Consider the following 19349-nt stretch of genomic DNA (forward strand, 5'->3'; position numbering starts at 1 on the left):
AATATTAAATGTTGACAAAAAAGTATTATCAGTATGTAAATTCATTCACATCTCTCATCCAGCCTAAATGTTTAAGCTGTATTGAATTTGCAACGCACATGTATAGTTAGGCTACAACGCACATGTATAGTTAGGCTGTATTGAATTTGCAACGCATAGTATAGTTAGGCTGCAACTCACATGTATAGTTAGGCTGTATTGAATTTTGCAGCGCATGTGTATAGTATACTATAAAGGCTGTATTGAATTTGCAACCCATACTTTGTTCTTTTCATCAAATACTATCAACAACAACAATAACAACAACAACAACTTTACTGACTCCGATTATATTTTTATTTTCCTTCATTTTTAATGTTTAATCATCATCATCATCGGAGCCTGAATTCCCTATGATTTGACTTCACCGCACCTGGCAAAACTTTTTTACCACAAGAAATTTGAATTTCGTTCCTATAATGACTCCATAGCAACATGAAGTCACACACTTCTCCAGACACTGTCTTCCTTTAAACTTTTATACATTGATTACGGTCCCTCCATTGGCTACCAAGTAAAGATGTACCTTAGTTGTGTATTGCAAATAACACGGTACTGTGGCTTTCAAGCATATCTGTGTTCAAGACTAGAGCTACATCTCAGCAGTGTAAGTATTCTTACTTAAAACCTTAAAAACACTTCTGTCCAGAACAAAGATGCTTGTTGAAACCTTATTGTGATTAAACTGCAAGTGAAGGAAGAGCTGACACACAAAATCACTGTTGAAAAGATTACTTTTTAGAACAAAATGTACAGAGCATGGTACGTATCTGAATAATTTTACTCATTGGCACAATGCCACAAAATTTGAGAATAGATTGTTAAAAACCTGGCCAACCATAAATGGAAAAAGTATATTAACTCAAAACATGTATGTAAACATTGGAAGGCTTTTGTTTTTTGCTTTGTTCGGCTTTGGCTCAGGGATTTTATTGTCATTTCACCCGTTTCTGTATCTGTATGTAGTACAGCTGTCGGCAGCCCGGCCTTTGTGCTCCTTTCTCCTCCATCCTGCATCACCCATTTGCAATGGTTTGCTCCGTGGCTCTTTATGTAAATTAGGGGGAAGCAATATGGCGTCGGCCGAAGGGGCGATGCGTGTGGCTGCGACAATGAACGGCCCAAATCTCCCCAACGCAGGTACAGTTTCCGACAATTTTGTTATCGATAGATGTATTTTAAACGCTTCTTTACGTTTGAAGTAGTGGTTAGTCTCTTTTTGAGCCATGAAAGTCTTTCGGACACAAAGACCCGTGTGAGACGGATGTAAACACAGAGCAGACATGCGGCTCCATTATCAGACGTTCAGTTCATACTGGCGGTGACACACATACCAGTGATACCCTAGTGTGTGATACCCCTCGCCATGGCTTCGTTAAAATTCTACTTTCGTGAAATATTGCCAACACGTCGAGACTGTCATGAAAACTTTTGCCGCATGCAACGGTGGTGAAGCGTTTTTGACTTGTGTAAACGTGTTTTATTGGTAAGATCACGACGGTACATGTACACGATACATCATTGGGAGAGTATCGTCGAGGCTTGAGCTACGGTTTTATTTTAGAAATGAGTACAAACAAATATTGCTACTCTACTCTAGAAAATAAAAATGTGGAAATTTTGATGATATGGTGAATTCTAGCTTATTTTAATAGTGCCGGGTAATTCCGCAGTGTCACATGAACTGTTTGTTACACAGCTGTTGTATAATAAAATACACAAGTGACAAGTCTGCAAGAAAATGGGAACAGTATTATCAGATGGTGTGTGTTTAGGCATTTGCTAAAACTATTTTTTGAAACTGCATCGTATTAATATCATCAATTTTCTTTTTATTATTTCAAAGTAATTTGGAATAATGATTCCTCATAGTACAAGTATATAAAACCATGAAATGTATACTGGTTATAATTCTGTCACATTGAAGTGACAAAGTTGACACTTCAAGTTAGTGAAAATAATCACTTTCTTCATCAATGTAGACTGAGAGCAGATGAAAGTTTATGCTCAGCTCATCAGTCTCGTCATTCACAGTGTGCTCACTGTTACAAGTTGCTCAAATAATAATGACATTTCTCATGTGAGATCTATCTCATGCTGTAGTGTAATTACTCAACCTCAATCTGCCCAGGCATCAAACTGCTGGCAAAATTCACCAGGGAAGAGCTGCACATTTCTCTCAATGCATTCATGTTTTCAGAATGAGGTATGCTGGTGTATGTATGATGCACTACTTGTTTCAACTGCTATAATGCAGCTTGACTCTTCTGACAAAGCCTAAAACTATGTTTCACATCAATTTGCGGCAGAGAATGGATGCAATTTATAATTTTCCTGCTATTTTTTAGATAAACAATAGCTTAAGAATAAATTATAAGAGGAACCATTTGTAAGCCATTAGAGCAAAATTGTATTGTCAAAATCCACAGTTTTTTGCAGTACACATATATAGTAAAACCCATCTAAACCGAACCTTTCAGAGACGGAGAAAATTGCTTGGTTTTGAGAGGTGTTTGATTTATAGAGGTCCTTTTAACATAGACTAATTTTGGAATGGGACTGAGAAAAAGGTTCAGTTTGGACAGGTTTCCATTTTAGACAGGGTTCAGTTTAGACAGGTTTCACTGTACTTCTAAATTCTACATTTCATTATTGTTGTTATGTTGCTGTCCTCATTGGTAAACCTACCATTTCCATCTGTCCACACTGACAATGATAAAAGGTTAATTTTAAACCCAGGAACCAGGCAAATCTACATCTTTTGTGTAGCATACTCATGAAGCAGTTTAAAAAATAAAATGCAAATTTCTGAAAAAATAATGAAGCATTTGTAGAATAGTAACTGAACAACATATGGCACACTTTCAGAATAATAAACTGCATGATATATGTCATAGTGTTTTGCCAATCAAGAATACACATGTAAAGAAATGACTCTGGAACTATTGAACAATATCAGTTCTGCTATCTCTAAACATGACTTCCTCAATGTACCTGGGAAACATCTTACAAATGAGAGGAAGTCGGCAACATAATCTACCTTACTGCATCTGTAAAAAGATTGTTTTCTGTAGATTTACATTATTTCGGTCGTAAAATAAGTGTAGACATGATATGATAAATCATGACCAAGCAAAAAGTATCTTGTATGTTCAAAAGAAAAAGAGAAAGTTATATAGACAGATAGAATGTATTGTTTTGTGTAAGTTTTGTGTTTTTCCAGTATTGTATTTTTCAGTTTTCTGCATTTTTTATTTTTGCATTATTTCCTAGTTTCTTTTGCTTGCTCACCACATTGCTGTCCTTTCCTGACATTTTTGTGTGATAGATTCGCCACCCACAGGGAAAGAAGCTGTGCTGACTGCCTTGATGCAGAAATTGAAAACTGCCAGTGACCAAGTGAAAACCTGGTCAGAAACAAGCAGGAAGCTGAGGCAGGCTGTGGTAAGTGTAGTCAGCAGTTTTGTCATTGCTGTAAATGTTGAAGAAAAGACAACTTGTAATGATATTGTCATCAAGTTTGAATTACTTTGATCATCAATAGGTGATGGTATAGCTACTAAACTGACTTCAAATTTATTTTTTATTGAATTTTAATTGATAACAATGGGTTGGGGCTAAACCATGGTGGCCAAAGGGTTAAAGGACATTGGTTTAGCATGTGTGCGATGAGAGTTCCACACTATCAAATACTTGACCCAGTCATCTTGAGCCTATTGTTGCATACATCATCCCCCACCCCATCCCGAGGGTTTCAAGGGCTTTATTGTCCATTACTGTACGTAGAACCCACTGATGGCTTGCAGGTAAACATCGTCTGTGCACAGACAGGTGCATCTGATGACCTATGCCCTTTTAATATTTTTGCAGGATTTTATTCTGTAGTACATTATACAATTGGTATGTTTACTTTCAGGCTAAATTCAAAGAACCTGATGCAGTGGATCCAAATAGACTTCAGAAATGTCTAGATTCACTCAAGAAAGCCATCAAAGGTTTGTTTTCAAATTTAATATCATGTGAATATTACAGTCAGTTGCTGTACATTGACTTCTGTATCAGTGGTAACCTGTCAGTTCCGTTTGGATTCATGTGCACAAGGAGTAGGAAATCCATACAATGTAAACCATCAACTTCAAAACATATCTTAGCCACTTTGCCCACATGAAAATTTGTCCTTTTTCCATAAAATTGCATGACATTTTGCTCCCCGTCAGTCAGCAGTTCCAGAGTTGCTTTTCAAAATTGTATTGTTTCATCCATGCATTGTTTAGCTTTCAGATAAAAAATTTGGATCATTATGCAGCATTATAGATTATACCTAGATGACGCTTATAGATTATACCTGGATGATGCTGGCCATTAGCAGTGTGTTGATATTTGCAAAAGTACTGGGGATTGCAGTCAGCAGATACTTTATCCCCATTCTGTTTTTAATGGAGCCAGCTGCTTCTCTCCCACTCGTAAATCACATGTACAGTAAACGCATATTGCATATAGGAATACCAGCTTCCTGAGCATAAATTATATGATATAACACAGCCACTGAAAACCTGCATATTTTTATTTTCGAGTCATTGGTTTCCAGTTCAGTGTTCTACTTTTGATGCACCATTTTCACAACAGCCATTTTGCCTTGTACCATTGTGAACTACAATGCAATATTCTGATTTGCATATTGACAAGGTTTCAGCAAAACTGTATCGTGAGTCTTGTTTCACAGAGCATGAAAGACTTTGCTTTGTATTTCATTACAATGAAAATGATTATTTTTGCTGGCAACATTTTTTATGCACCCTTTGTTTCTAATTAACAACCTCTCCAATCCAAGTCTGGTTTCTTCAAATATAGCTACAACCACACTCCCTCTGTGGAGAAACTTTGCCACAACTTAAGAGTAACCAATCATATATTGCCACAACAAAATACAAACACCAGATCTCAGTAGAGTAAATTATAGTATAGGTGCTTACATCGGAACATCAGAAAGTAAGGCAGCACTTTTGACAGGCGAACCTTTTTACCATTTTCTGTACAGTAACATCTTTGCACTCAATGGGAGAGAGACTTGAAGCCTTGGCAAGACAGTGTGGGTAAGGATCTTTCTTGTTTCTATGCTTGCTAATGTCTGTGGTAATGACAGCATGTTGTAAACTTTAGTCATTGTCAGTAAAATTTGCTCAAAAAAACTTGTATGTAATCCCATGTACCCATGAGATCATTTTCAGTGTTGCAAAGTATTTTTTCATATATATTCTAAAAACCTGCAAAAGCCAACATTGTCTAATATGTGATTTTTAGGTTTAAATGAGTGCAGTTTGTTGTCTTAATAGTAGTAAAGATAAATTATTAAAATTCCCCATATTATATCTCTCTATTTTATACTGTGATATTAAGAAAGTGTACACTGAAAGACCAGTAATTCTAAAAAATTGTTTTGCCCCTTTAGTTTGAAGTACAGCCCAGGTCCTGCAGGCACAGGCACTGATGTATTCATCAGTTCTGATATGTTCTATGTGGAAGTGATGATGGACAACAGTGGGAATGTTAAAGATGTGAAAGTAGCCCATCATAACAGTGACCCTCAGGTATGTACTCAGTAGGGATATTAAAGATTTGAAAGTGGCCATATTGGATTGTATCACAAAATTGCAGTAATATGTGAAAGATATGAAAATTGTTTCATCGTAGTGGTTTCTTATAGATACAGCACAGTGAAAATGCTGACCAAGTGTGTGTTGTTGTCATGTTTTGTATAAGTTTGTAGATATGGAGATACCTGCACTGACCCAAAGAAAACTTAATAGGTGATCCTTTCTTTTTATAACACAGAGTTGTCTAGAATTGAAAATTGCCTTGAAGAAGAATGATTTCAAGGAGTTTGCGGAACATCTACGAGAGCTCAACCAACTTTATCAGTTTACTGGTGACAAGTGAGTATTTCCACAAATTCAGCTTCACTTGAGCAAGAGAAAAAAACCCGTGTACAAGAAGATTGGGAAAATTTCAAAAAATACAAGCTTATTGGTGAAATTCTTTCAATAAAGAATGTATAGCTGTTCAAGTACAAATGGAAAGAATGGTGAGAAAATTGTATAAAATTGGTAGAGAAAACGCTAAAAATATTGTGAAAGTGTCAAGAGATCGATTCCCCCATGAACTTCAAAAATGATGAAGTTATATTTGTCTTGAGTGTCAGAGAGGCTATATTTGGTTTTCTCATCTTGTTTATTCATGTCCATCTCACAGTTCTCAAAAGACGAGAGCTTTCATGTCACTGCAAGCTTTGGAATCTGATGTAGCAACTCTCTTCCAAATGCAAGGGTAAGTATAAGGGGTTTTTATCAGGGTTGGTAAGGGTTGGTAATAGGGTAAGACCCAGAATTAGAATTGCCTGTGGTACTGTTAAAACCATGAGCGGAAATGTAGCACATTGAAATATGTATATTCCTGTGTATGCACTTTTCCATGTCATTTGTTTGTACCACTATAGAACAACTTCTCGGTACGTTTTCCATAGATCCCTACTGTAGTCAGAGTGACATTTTTATTCCAGCACAGGCTATGTGTTGCGTATTTTGCCAAACCATTTTGCCGGATGCCCTATGGTAGATCTAGAAAGTCACCATTTGGGACAATAGCAATTTTATCATTGTTCTCAAACAATATACAGCATTTCCCATACCTTAGTATCAACACCAAGTAAGAATATTACGTTCTCTAAATTTTCTGTTTACTTTACCGGTAGTTCAATTAAAAGAGCGAATGCAAAGCTATATTCTACATGAGTTTTAGCTGGAGATAGCTAGTTTAATGTTGTGGAGATGCTGCTAACATTTAATATGAAAGTAAAACTGTATGTATGATACCAAGATTTGTAACTTAATAATCCATTTGTTCATTGTAGGTCATTTTCCAATAATCCTCTGATGATAATACTAAAAGGGCCTGTCGGCTATCTAACTCCAAGATCAGGAGGTAAGTCACAGGAACAGATGATGTAAATAAAATGTAATGCCTGGTCTATTTTAAATGATGAATTAATCCTTTGAGTACTGTAATTTTTCCCACCAAAATTTTAGTGCAAAATTTACCAATTTTTATGAATTTTTTCTGTAATGTTTTTGATAATTTTAAATCAAATGGTCATCACATTTATTGGCTATAGTTTCGTATCAAACTTTTGGCAAAAATCTTTAAAAAATTGACAGGGGTATATTTTTTAAAGCGACAAAACATGACTTTGGCGGTCAAAGGGTTAATCATACATTCAGTGAGTGTCAGGGTCAGCCTTTTTCAAATCAAGTCATTCAAAATCAACTTCAAAATCAAGGTACAGAGTAGGTCACGGTGAAACATATGTATGTAACACATATGTAACACATACTATCAGGTTGAGTCAGCAAAATCACTTTGTTTTATGTATTGTATACTCTTTTTTTTTTTAGCAGTCTTTTTCAAAGTCATGTTAATTAATTTTGTCAGGGGTTTTAAAATGGGCAGTTTGTTCAACTGCATTATACGGGACATGTATGACTGTTTTACCAACTTGACTCAGATAGCAATGTCTTATCTAGGCAGTATATGGATTAAAGTTTCTTTCAGTGCAAGAAATGGCACAATAAGTGTACATGTATTTGTATTACAGAGGCATGTAGTAATTACAAAAGTTCTTGACTATAATTGGTGTATATATTTGAGGTCATTATACACTGTTGATTTCTGACAAAGTACCATTGATTGTTATTGGTCTTCAAGACATTTGCTTGCTCCTACCCTTTCAGCCCCATACACTATGTTAACAGTCCAATTATGCTGTGACAGATAGTATGGTTGTACCATAAGTTGGCAGTGAAAGGGCTGAGTAAACTTAGGCTGTTGTAATGTTCAATTCAAAAGCTGTGAATTTACTTGATCAGCAGAAGTGTAAATACCAAACCCAGTGAAACTTGCATGACAAGAGTGTTGACAGTCACTGTACATTCACGCTTCTCAGGTCGTCCAGCTCAGCTTACGTATTATGTCTCCCCATATGACTTGTTGAATGTGGAGACTGGAACCACCACCACACTCAGTATGAAGGGTAAGTAATATTTTGCCAAATCATGAGATAACAAAAGGACAATTCCAGAACACACTTTGTTTTGGAATTGAAATGTGTAATATTTTAGGGATGTCTGTGACCTGCCAAAAATCTACTAATATATATATTTGATAATAGAGGATAAAGATGATACCAGCAAATTCCTTGTAATTTTTACAAATCTTCACAAATTTGTACAATTTTCCATTGACAGCTGCCATTATTGAGTTTTCAAGAAGATTATATACAGGGATAGATTACCCCAAATCTCTGATAGCAGGCTTATAAGTGTCAAATATTACACAAGGAAACATGCAAATTATTCACTCTATTTGTAATTCATAACCTCATTGAAAACTTTACGCCATGGAAATCCTACACATGTTGTTGGCATGACACCTATTATAATGCAAAAAAAGATTTCTCTGTTCTCCAGCAGACTATTGAAGCACAGGTATTTCTTTTCATATCATCACACGTACCCTTGTGTTCTCATATTTCAGAACCAGTACCCAGGACACTTGGATTCTCTGTGGCTATAACTATAGAAAGTGCACCTTTGCATAAATTACAAACAACTCCATTGCTCAATATACCGATGTCACCCGACGGAAAGAGACCAATTGGGTAAGATGTAACATTGTTGATTGTTTTTACTCACATTTGGCGCTCTTGTGTCTTGTTGGAAGGTTTGTGTTGGGTTTTACAGCATATTTGGTGAATGTATTCAACGCATACAGTCTTTTTAGGATGAGATGGAAATCTGATATTAATCTTCATATTTTGGTGATTTACATAACGCTGTGAAAATGAATTATTGAGCATAGTTTATTGCCAATCATGGAGATCCAGTCAGAAAGCCAGATGTAGCTACATTGTGCATTATCTAGATTTCATTCCATTAACTGAGATCTGTTTTTTGGCATTCTAAACTTATTTTCTATAATCCACATTTTATTGCATCATGCTTTGGATTTCACTCCATTGTGTAGGATCTGGACTGATGGTTTCACACCAGACTCCTAGAGTCACATTATGTTGTATTCTAGTCTCAGTTATCCTCTACCCTTCTTGACTCAGAAACTATTCCCTAACTTTCCAATCTGCCATTCCTACTCAACTCATCACGTACATTTTACTTTCAGAGCGCCGGCATTTATTCCACTTGGAAACCCAAACAGTACAACCTTGCCAGCGTCATTTATAGTGAAGCTGAATAAACCAATGCCATTGTCCACCAGCAGTATTAGACAGATACAAATACACACCGGTATGTAAAGAGATAGCATTTTCTGAAATCTCAGTGCTGTGTTCTGTACTGCCAATATGTTCCTCTCATTCAAAGGGGGCATCACGGCCCACTGGGTAAGGTACCAGACTCCCAATGGTGAGTTTGATACCCATGTGTGGCCAATGTATTGTGCTGACTGTCAGTGGATGGTGAATTTCAGACTTGAGCATTGTGTCGAGCCCTTTTAGCACAGCATTCCTCAATATTTACAGACACTTGGAATTCAAAATGGCCGCCTTCCCTGTGTTAACTCTTTGAGGAAAAATAGAATTTTTCATTTTCATAAAAATAAGCCAGTGACTGTTTACTCAGTTAGCTCGAAACTGCTCGAGCCTCCACAAGTGATAGAAATGAATAGTATTGCAGAAGTTTGGTAGTCAACGGTCTGTCCCCTTAAACTAAAGTTTTCCATTTAGTACATGTAGAGTTGGAGAGTGTTTTATGTTTGGTGTGCACGTCCCTGGATGTAATTTATATCTGTCTGTATGGCTATATATGTACCGGTATGTATATAAGTTTGTTTGTTTATTTGTTTGCCAGTATGTCTATCTGTATACATATTTACATAGTCTTTATAACAGTTTACTATGATATTCAATTTACATGTTCATTTTGTTGTATATATACCTACAGGGATGCATTTTGTTGATGCAAGTCAGGCAATACCGCTGAACAGCTTAATCTGTAAACACTACAGTACCAACAACCAGTCACCCAGCCCACATGTGAAAACCACCAACTACAATACATTCTTTGTGGTAAGTAATGTGAGTTGCCACTCTAGGATGAGAGTGTTCAGCTGTTATGACTAGATGGGTCATAATATTGAGTTTCCATATGGACTGCAGTTACAATTGGTGCCTGTGTGTATGTCACTACCAATCAATGTTAATGATGTGTTGATCCAGATGTCATGAAACTCATTGTTTTACTGCCACACTTTGAGGTAGATCGTCCATGTAGCCGACACGAACACGAAGTGTGTGTTACCGGCTATCAAAAACTATGAAAAATAGTAAAGAATGAGCTACAAAATCACTATCAGTTTTAAGTTGCAGGTAGAATAAGTCTGTCTTTGAAAAAATACTAAAAAAATAGTAGAAAGTGAAGAACCAGCTGAAAGTTAGTTGAGGAGATCTTGACCGCATATCATTTGCATCTCATTGTCGGCTACATGGACTGTCTGCCACACTTTGAGGTATATTTTTATCAGTGAAGTTCTGTGTTTGTAAACTCAAAGTGAGAACAATCAGTGAATTTGACAGGAGCTATTTCTCAGTAGTACCTACACAGCCCCTCCAGACAGTTGTATCTCTACCTGTTAAGTCCATCTAATGATTTACTTTCCTGAAAATTCCTTTATGTTTTAGCAAATGGTATTCAAATTTGTTTGTGTATGCAAATCAAAGTACAATAACTGGTTATTTATAGAGAGCATTCGCATAAATCTTCCATCATGTAATAGTTTCAAAGATGAAGTTGGCTTGTGTTTGCCATATGGACTTATAGCAATAGCAGCATAAACTATAATACATACCGAGTACCCCTGTCTATATGAACATTTTAAAACTGCCTCATTTTCTTCTTCAATGCACTGTATGGTACATGTACATTAGATATATGTTTTGGATGAGGTATTTGGTTTTTCAAATAATGGTAATGAGATTTTTAAAAGGTCATTAGGGTGAAGGTTCAAAGGTTGGGTATGTTGGAATTGTGATCAGATATTTGATCAACAGACATCTTGTTGCCTTTGTGTCAATACCTGCTGTATGTTGCATCAACAGACCTTGCCAGATCAGCACCATTGCTACTTCATCAATGAGTGTAGCTGTGGACCTGAGATGAAAGGTGTAATAGTGTCCAAGATAGCCTTCACCCATCCAGCACATATACCTCAGATACTGATGCACGTCAGGCAGCAGGCTGTCTACAATACACTGATATCAAGCTGTGTCAGGAATAGTGGTAAACAAGGTCAGTATGTGTCTCGTGGTTGTGTGTCAATGTATTGTGAAGCTGTAACTTAATTTAGAGGTCTTGTTTTACGACTTTTGCTTCAACAGTCAGCTATGCTTTGTTGTTCTACTCCCCAAAGCATATTGAGATACACAGCATTCAAATTTTCAGCTTGACCTGTACATGTGTAAACTGCATTGTTATTGTTGAAAAATGAATTCTGGTTTGGACTGAAATTCAAATGTGACAATAGCAGTGCATTTTACACAGAGAGGCTTTCTTTACAAGCTTAAAATAAGTGTTTAAACTTGCTCTAGAACAAGCACTTACAGTTGACATACAAAAAAATAGTGAAAAAAAATCAAAAGTTACATCTGCTGTCCCTTTAAAATGGACTGAAAACCTACGAGAACAAGTGTGACCTGTAAGCCAATCAGTCTTGCCAATGACGTGAATTCTGTCATATGAGGGCATGTATACGATGCGTGACAGATGTGGAGAAATTTCTAGATATCGTGAAAAAAGATGGGACGATGCCACATAACCTGAGCAAACTGGATAAAATTTGTTGTGTTAGACGGAAAAAAGATATCAAGTAATTATTGAGAATGGTATTTGAGTGAACCATGCTTGTTTCAGCTAATGAACTATCTTTTGAATAAAACTTTTTCCTGTGAGTGAGTGTCCATTTACTGCCTCCCCCTCATGGGAAGCTCAAGGCACAAACAAAACAGGAAATAAGCACACTTATGTTTTGGAGAAATCACAAGACTTGTAACGGTTATGTTTTGTTGTGGTTCTTGGAAGTGACTTTCCTTTAACCTGTTCACCCCAGTATATTTCCTGTGAACACATCCACACTCACTGTTGACAACAATGGTTTTAACCCAAACCATTGTGGTGAAAGAGTTCAGCCCATGAACAAAAAATGACCAGTTTTCAGTGTGATTCATTTTAGATATCCAGTTCTTGTTTTGAAATTCTCAGTGTTCAGCAAAAACAATAAAACTGAATATGATGTTCAGTGACAAAGTTGATTTTTTTTCTGTTCTTTTGCAGATGTTGAAAACTCAATACTGTTTGATGTGACACCAGTGACGCCCCAAAGGATCTCTGTTTCATTTGAACATCCAATTCATGAAGGAATGGCTTGTGGTAAGAACTCTGAAATGACAAAGAGAATCAACCAAGTGGTGTTGGTATTCTTGGATACAGTCATTAAAATTGTATTTCAAATGACAAAATAATGCACTGTCCAGAAAACAAGCATCATTGATCGTAGGAATGAAACAATTAAGTCCTCGACAGTAACTGGACCAGTAACCCTTTGACTACTGTAACTTTTCCCACTAAAATTCTTGTGCTAAATTTTACCAATTTTCATGAATTTTTCTGTAATCCTTTCGATAAATTTCAAAGGCTACAGTTTTTGATCAAAATTTTGTGAAAATCTGCCAAAAAAATGTTCAGACATGAAAAAAGATTATTTTGGTTCGATTTAATGAAGGCGATGAAAAGCGACTTAGCAAAAGTTTAGGTCTTTCAATTTTGAGGTGCAAAGTATCTTAATAAAAGTGAAGTTATTTCCAGCATGACTGCATATATTTAGAACATACAACATGTATTGTCCTTTGCGCCTTGACCGTGCAACAGGTATTGTATGAAGAAACTACACGACCATTTTGTCACCTATCATTCTTCTGTTTTGTTTGTGATATAATGACGGTGTTATTTGTCATATCTTTTTTGTGCAGTTGAGTTTGACTTGTCCGACTTGGTAAATGTGAAGTGCAGATTACACACACCGCCCGGTGAACAGCCGCTGTGTTCTGATGAATACGCTACGAAAGTATTGCAAAAGTAAGTGAAGTGATGTATCATCGACATTGCCATTGGCTTCGTCATCTCTGCAATTCATTCACAACATGATATCATCATATTGTGAAACTACGTAAACTTGACTGTGACTGCTATGATCCCTGTACTCAGTAATGGACAGCTTGGCTAGCAGCAAAGTTTTGATTTTGATCCAGTCAACTCTACCTAATTCAAATTTCACCAAGTCAAGACCTTTCTCATTTATCTCAATTTTTTGCATTCAAATCGCTTTAAATCTCTAACAACTCATTTAGATTTCAAGTTGAGAATACCTTGCCAAAGTATCTGTAATATAGAGGAAATAATGTTCAGTAGTATTTAAATGAAAGCAAAAATAGTTATTTTTATTAGGTTTTATTTTGGTTTAACAGAAAACAAGTCTAAAAAAAGTAAATTTTGTAAGGAAACTCGGCATTCTTCAGAGTTTTAACCCATGGACCTATAACCAGTCAACATTTTTAGCTCCTATAGACTATAGTTAATAGAAGCCACTGTATTTACTTCTCTTGAGATATCAATCTTATGGGCTTGTGCAGCGATTGAATTTTCCTCCAGATTATTTTGTTGCCCAGCCAAATGCCAAGAGTGACAAGCAAGTTTTGGTTGTTCTGATAGCTTCTGGCCTTTTACTGTAATATATACATATATATACCCTAAAAATATAGTAGAATTGATGGGATATTTCTATCAACACAAAAATTGCTCCTAACATCAACTCATGTTGTGTGTTTTTGTTGACAATAACTCCAGGTGCATGTCCATCCCAGTCACAATGCGATCCATCCTGAAGAAAGTAGCAGACCAGCAACAGCAGAAGGATGGCTTGCAACGAGTCGGGGCATCCGGATACGCCTCCTATCCGTACTCCAGCGGAGACATCTCAGGATTCATCCCAAATGCTGGAAGGCTGAATACCGGAATGAGCCTGGGAATCAGCAAGAGTGAACATCAGCCCACTGGTGGCACTCAGGGAAGAGCAACTGGTCCGAGCGGTCTGCCAATGGACAAATCCATCAGTGTACAGCGGTACAAAGGTGTGCTGAATGAACTGCCGAGTGGGGCGCTGGGAAGCAGCCCATTTGGACGCAGCATTTCAAACACCAACGTCACTGTAGACCAAGAAGGGTTACTGGGTCCAGTGGGAGTCATGGGCATGCTCTCTGACGACTCAAAAATCTCCCAGAATCCCATGCTGGCAACCCTGTTGCAGACCACTGGGGCAAACCAAGGTGAAGGAGGGGTGGACGGTGGACAGGGGAAGGGGCGAAACCCCATGCTGATGAATTTACTGCAAGATCAAGGAACCCCTCTGCCTTCCAATGTGACCCAACCGCAGCAAATCAAACCAACCAGAAAGAGGAAGAGAAAGTCGACAACGGACAGATCGCCAAAACGACAACAGAGTGAAGAGGAGTTTACCAAGGAGTTGTCAGCCATGGATATTGATAGTACCCTGTCGTACGATATGAGCGTGCACACAGACACACCCACCCCAACCGTGTCTGACCCAGTGAAGCTGCAAACGATCACAATGCAGTCGAGTTCGCCCTTCAGAGATGGCAAATCAGAGCATTCTAAGAGCATGGAGTCTACCGACGTGTCAGCCATGCTGTCGGACATCATGGAACAGAATCCAAAGTTTAGCAAGCGAACTTCAAAACGGGCCGACAGCAGCGGTAGCAGTCGGACAGGGCAGTCGCCAAAACGAGTGAGTACGCCAACAGACGGGGCACCTCCCAAACTGACAACAATCAGCACACCAGAACATGTGATGACACACGGAGACACTCTCTCAATGTCTTCTGTATCAGAGGCACCGGGAAGTCAAGACAATTATATTCCAGGGCCAGATAGCCCGGGTCAGCCAGATCTCTTCACCAAGCCAGACAGCGATGTTTTCACTGCAGCTGACCTGATAGCAGGTGGCTCGGCAGCTAGTAACTCAGATAACATGGATCCAGACTTTACAGAGCCTCTGGAATTTAACACTGATGCTCTCAATCCAGACAGCAACTTTGATACTCAGTTCCTCGACTCAAAGACAGAGGGTAGCAGCGATCTTGATATAGCAACGTGCGATACATCAGGATTTGCGTTTGGATCAGCAACATCTGGTAAACATCAAGCTAGCAATACAGCAGCAAGTAGTTCTGCGTCAGCCAACACCATGGGTAGTGGCACTTCTTCTAAAAGCACCTCCTCTGCCAGCTCAGGCAAACTTGATACTGAGAAGACAGATGAAAAAGACCAGCGTTCGTCACAAAGTAGTGACAGTCAACCACCCGGGCTCATATCCCTAAGCGATGAAGTCCTAGACCTCAGTATGACACCGAGACTCAAATCACCCTTCGACATCAGAGAGAAAGAGACAAGCCTCCCAAAGCCAGTGGTTGTGAAACCACCGGAACCCCCTCTTGAAATAAAAATCAAGAGGTCATCAGAGTACGAGAGTGGAAAGAAGAAAGGTAAAAAGAGGGAGTCTCGGAAAGGAGACGCTGACGGTGAAAGCTCGTCCAGTAAACGCAAACAGGATTCAAAGCGAGAACGCAGCAGTAAACGTCGCAAAGGAGATGGCAGCCGATCGCCCTCTAGAGGGAGAAAGTCACCTCCTCTTGGTGGCCTACCACCGGTGACAGTCACCATACCAAAATTGGGCACACCGCCAACGACACTGATGACTGCAAAACAGACGGCGCCTTTGAAAACTACCATCAGGACTGTGACCATTACGTCTGAAGATGGGACTAGAATCAAAAAGCCTATGATCGTGAAGCCAGTCATACCACCAATGGGCAAATCCAGCCAAACCAAGCCAGGCATAAAATCCAGCTCCTCAAGTCAGGGAAAATCCTCGCCGAGCCAAAGGAATACTGACAGTCCGTCTAGCAGCAAAAGCGGTATGAAAACGATCACAATCAAACCACCGAAAAAACCGCAACTGCCACCTCCTTTGAAGTTAGTACCACCCACAACCACACAGGAGTCTAGTGGCGTGGCCAGCACTGCCAGTTCTGCTAGCTCCACGACTGTACTATCATCCACGCCGTCATCGGCGAGTACTACAACCCCATCCCCACAGCCAAGCAGTGCTGCCGTCTCCCCAACAAAATCCCAGACATCTCCTCTGTTCGGAAACAAGTCCAAGTCACCGATCCGATCGCGGAAGGGCTCGCTGTCGGCTGTCATTGATAAGCTGAAGGAGAGCGCTAGTAGTGTGAATGTGAAAAGCAGCATTGGATCGCAAAGTTGGATGGATGGATCCAACGAGAAGGAAGACGGTGGAGCGGAGAAGCCGGTTGGTGGGAAACGAGAGAAAAAATCGCTCGATGAGACTTCAGAAAAGAAAGCTGAATCCAAAATGGCAGCCAGCAAGCAACCTACTCAGAAAATTGTAACAGCGCAGAACATAAGCAGCTCAACGCCTACTTCAACGCCAGTCAAACCGATTCTAGTCGTCAGAACTGTGGCTGTGACAACATTGTCCATGACCCCACCCACCACTGTTCTGTCGGACACTAGCACCGGGACCACTATGTCGAAGGTTAGACCAGACGGTAGGCCGAGTGCTGAACAGGTGGTTGAGGAAAGAGAGAGTCCAGAAAGCCCAGAGGAGGTCAAAAAGCACGACGATCACTCCAGCAAAATGACCACCACTCCTGCAAGCCCCGATGTTGCCGTAGTCACAGATCAGTTTGTTCCCGTGATACCACTGGAAGCGCAGGATGAGAAACCATCAAGTCATCAGTCTGAAGAGACGCAGAGAGAAAAGAGTAAACAGAAAAACTCCAACGGCATTGAGCGAAAAACCATGGAGAAGAAAGCTGCAAAGATGGATGATACAGAAAGGCCAACGTTCAGGATAGACCAGCAGAAAGTTGGCAAGTTAACTGAGACTAACAGTCCAGAGGAGGATGAGGATGAGGAAGAAGATTTGCCGTATTTGATAGAGACAGAGTCACAATCCAAACCTGCTGAGAGAAAGGGGGATTCTAGTACTCTGACTGTGGATGCCAGTACTGACACTAAAACAGAGAAAAACAGTGGCTTCAAACTCCCACCTCCTTTGACCATCAGTTCTTCGACAGAGCCACAGAAGAAAGCACAGCAGCCCAGCCCTGGCAACGAAAGCGACGACGACGGCCTTGTGATCGACGACGCCCCACAGACAAAGCTGGACTCCAAGAGCAGCGACACCCAGACGGAAACCGAAATCAAATCGCCGCGCAGCGTCATGGCACAGTCGCCACTTGCCGTGATGGCGAAGTCGCCACTCATGGTCAAGTCGCCAGCCACCAAGTCGCCTATCAGCATCAGTGGGGCGTCAGAACCGTCGCACCATTCTACAACAGACAGTCCATGTGTCATCGACGACGATCTCATGGACGAAGCTTTACTGTACAAAGATTGATTCAAAAAAAGGCATCAAATTAATCATGCATACAATTCATATTTATTATTCCTATCTGAGTGATATTTCAATTTCAGTAGTTTCAATATCTGTATATTTCAGCAAAGACTAGTTCTGTAGGGAATGCTAGCTACTAGATATGAGTGTAATCATGGCAAGATATAGACTGTAGATATCTAGTGAATCCTTGCCAATGGCACATATAGTGACACAGTCTGTAATCTATGTCATTTTGCATGACAGGGAAAACATCGACATCTTTGCCATAATTTTGGTAAATTTTTCATGTCTGATATTGTTCATTGTGTTCTGCTTGAAATGGAAAATACTTAGTTTTTGGTCTTACCCTGTCCACAACCATAGTGCTTGAATACATAAGTAAGCTTCTGGTATGTATACGTGTATGATAAATCCTGAGTATCGATCATGTATGCAGACAGGGCATTATTGTACATCTAACAACTGACCACTTGTCATATTTACGTCAGGAGCATCGTAAACATCACCACTGAAATTAAACAAAAGTAACCAAAAAATAACAGAAGATGGCGGTTTTCCCTGTCAATGTTTCTTATACCAGATCAGTTTTATACACATGTGTACTGTGAGATTCTGTAAATCTGAAAGTTGGGGTGACATCATAGGACAGGTAGACAGTGGTAGCATAGCATCATGGAACTTCATAGCAGTCATGGGCATGCTGTGTGGATTCATGGAATACTGGTATTTAACTCCAGAAGACTGCAAATATGTTGATAGCTTTGTCATCATTAGACTATATTGATCTCACACCCCTGTTTTCATCTATGATGCACTCGCTGTCCTTCTGACGTAAAACAAGCAGCCGAAACCAAGCTCTGATGGCGTAAGGGGTGTAACTGGTTTCAGTCTGAAAAGAAAACACTATTTTCTGTGAATGAATCTGAAAAACAAACCGTGTGTTACAGACTGTGTTGCTTTCACTGAGTCACAATCATGTGGAGTGATTATTGTATACCAAATGAATGTCAGTGCAGACTTTTCCAATGAAATGTAATTATGAGAATGAAAAACAGCTTTAATCTGTTTTTTCAATTAAATTCTTCAAATGAGAACAAAAATGTACATAAATAGCTCAACTTCAGTATTATGTGATGAAATTACAAATGACACCAAGAATTTAATGAATTTTCTTTACCCTCATTTTCATAAGCCGCGAATGCTATCCTGTGTTTCAAACCAGGTCTGTTTTGAAATATATTCCTGCCTGTCTTGTAGAGCAGCATACAAGGAGCAATGCCATTTGCTTGTTAGTTTCATCATAGTAAATTGTTCGCACGAGATTTGTATGACTTGTGCAATCTGTTCCTAAGATGTTGTAATGGTCGTTGTTTATTGCTTTGCCTTCAAAATACAAAACGTAATTTTGCACAGAGCAAAAAATGATAGTAATTAAACATTATTCTTATTCTGTAAAGATGAGAATAATCCCTTTATGGAGCAGCTATTGTGGTGATGTTTGGTGTAAATACCACAAACCATTCAACAACTTGTCATTTGGGCAATGCACTTGTTAGCCAATCACCAGAGGACTTCAGCTGTGATTTACATATGATCAGCCAATCAAAAAAGCCAACTCTGTGATTTTGATTTTTAACTCCACTAATCAACAGTCAATTGGCAAATAAAGTACTCTTACCTTTCTACTGCCA

The 19349-nt window shown here is 38.9% G+C and overlaps 1 protein-coding gene across 1 annotated transcript; it reads left to right on the forward strand.

Moving 5' to 3' along the window:
* The first annotated feature begins 1033 nt into the window (after nt 1-1033).
* On the forward strand, nt 1034-19349 carry LOC139143609 (mediator of RNA polymerase II transcription subunit 1-like). Its single transcript, XM_070714076.1, has 16 exons — nt 1034-1179; nt 3368-3483; nt 3956-4034; nt 5078-5132; nt 5489-5627; nt 5872-5972; nt 6289-6363; nt 6947-7017; nt 8036-8122; nt 8626-8749; nt 9268-9392; nt 10047-10171; nt 11201-11390; nt 12432-12527; nt 13127-13232; nt 14001-19349. The coding sequence occupies exons 1-16, from the start codon at nt 1113-1115 to the stop codon at nt 17656-17658; spliced, it is 5214 nt and encodes a 1737-aa protein (XP_070570177.1). The 5' UTR covers nt 1034-1112; the 3' UTR covers nt 17659-19349.

Source organism: Ptychodera flava, chromosome 11 (genome assembly GCF_041260155.1).
Source record: "Ptychodera flava strain L36383 chromosome 11, AS_Pfla_20210202, whole genome shotgun sequence".
NCBI classification, from domain to species: Eukaryota; Metazoa; Hemichordata; class Enteropneusta; family Ptychoderidae; genus Ptychodera; species Ptychodera flava.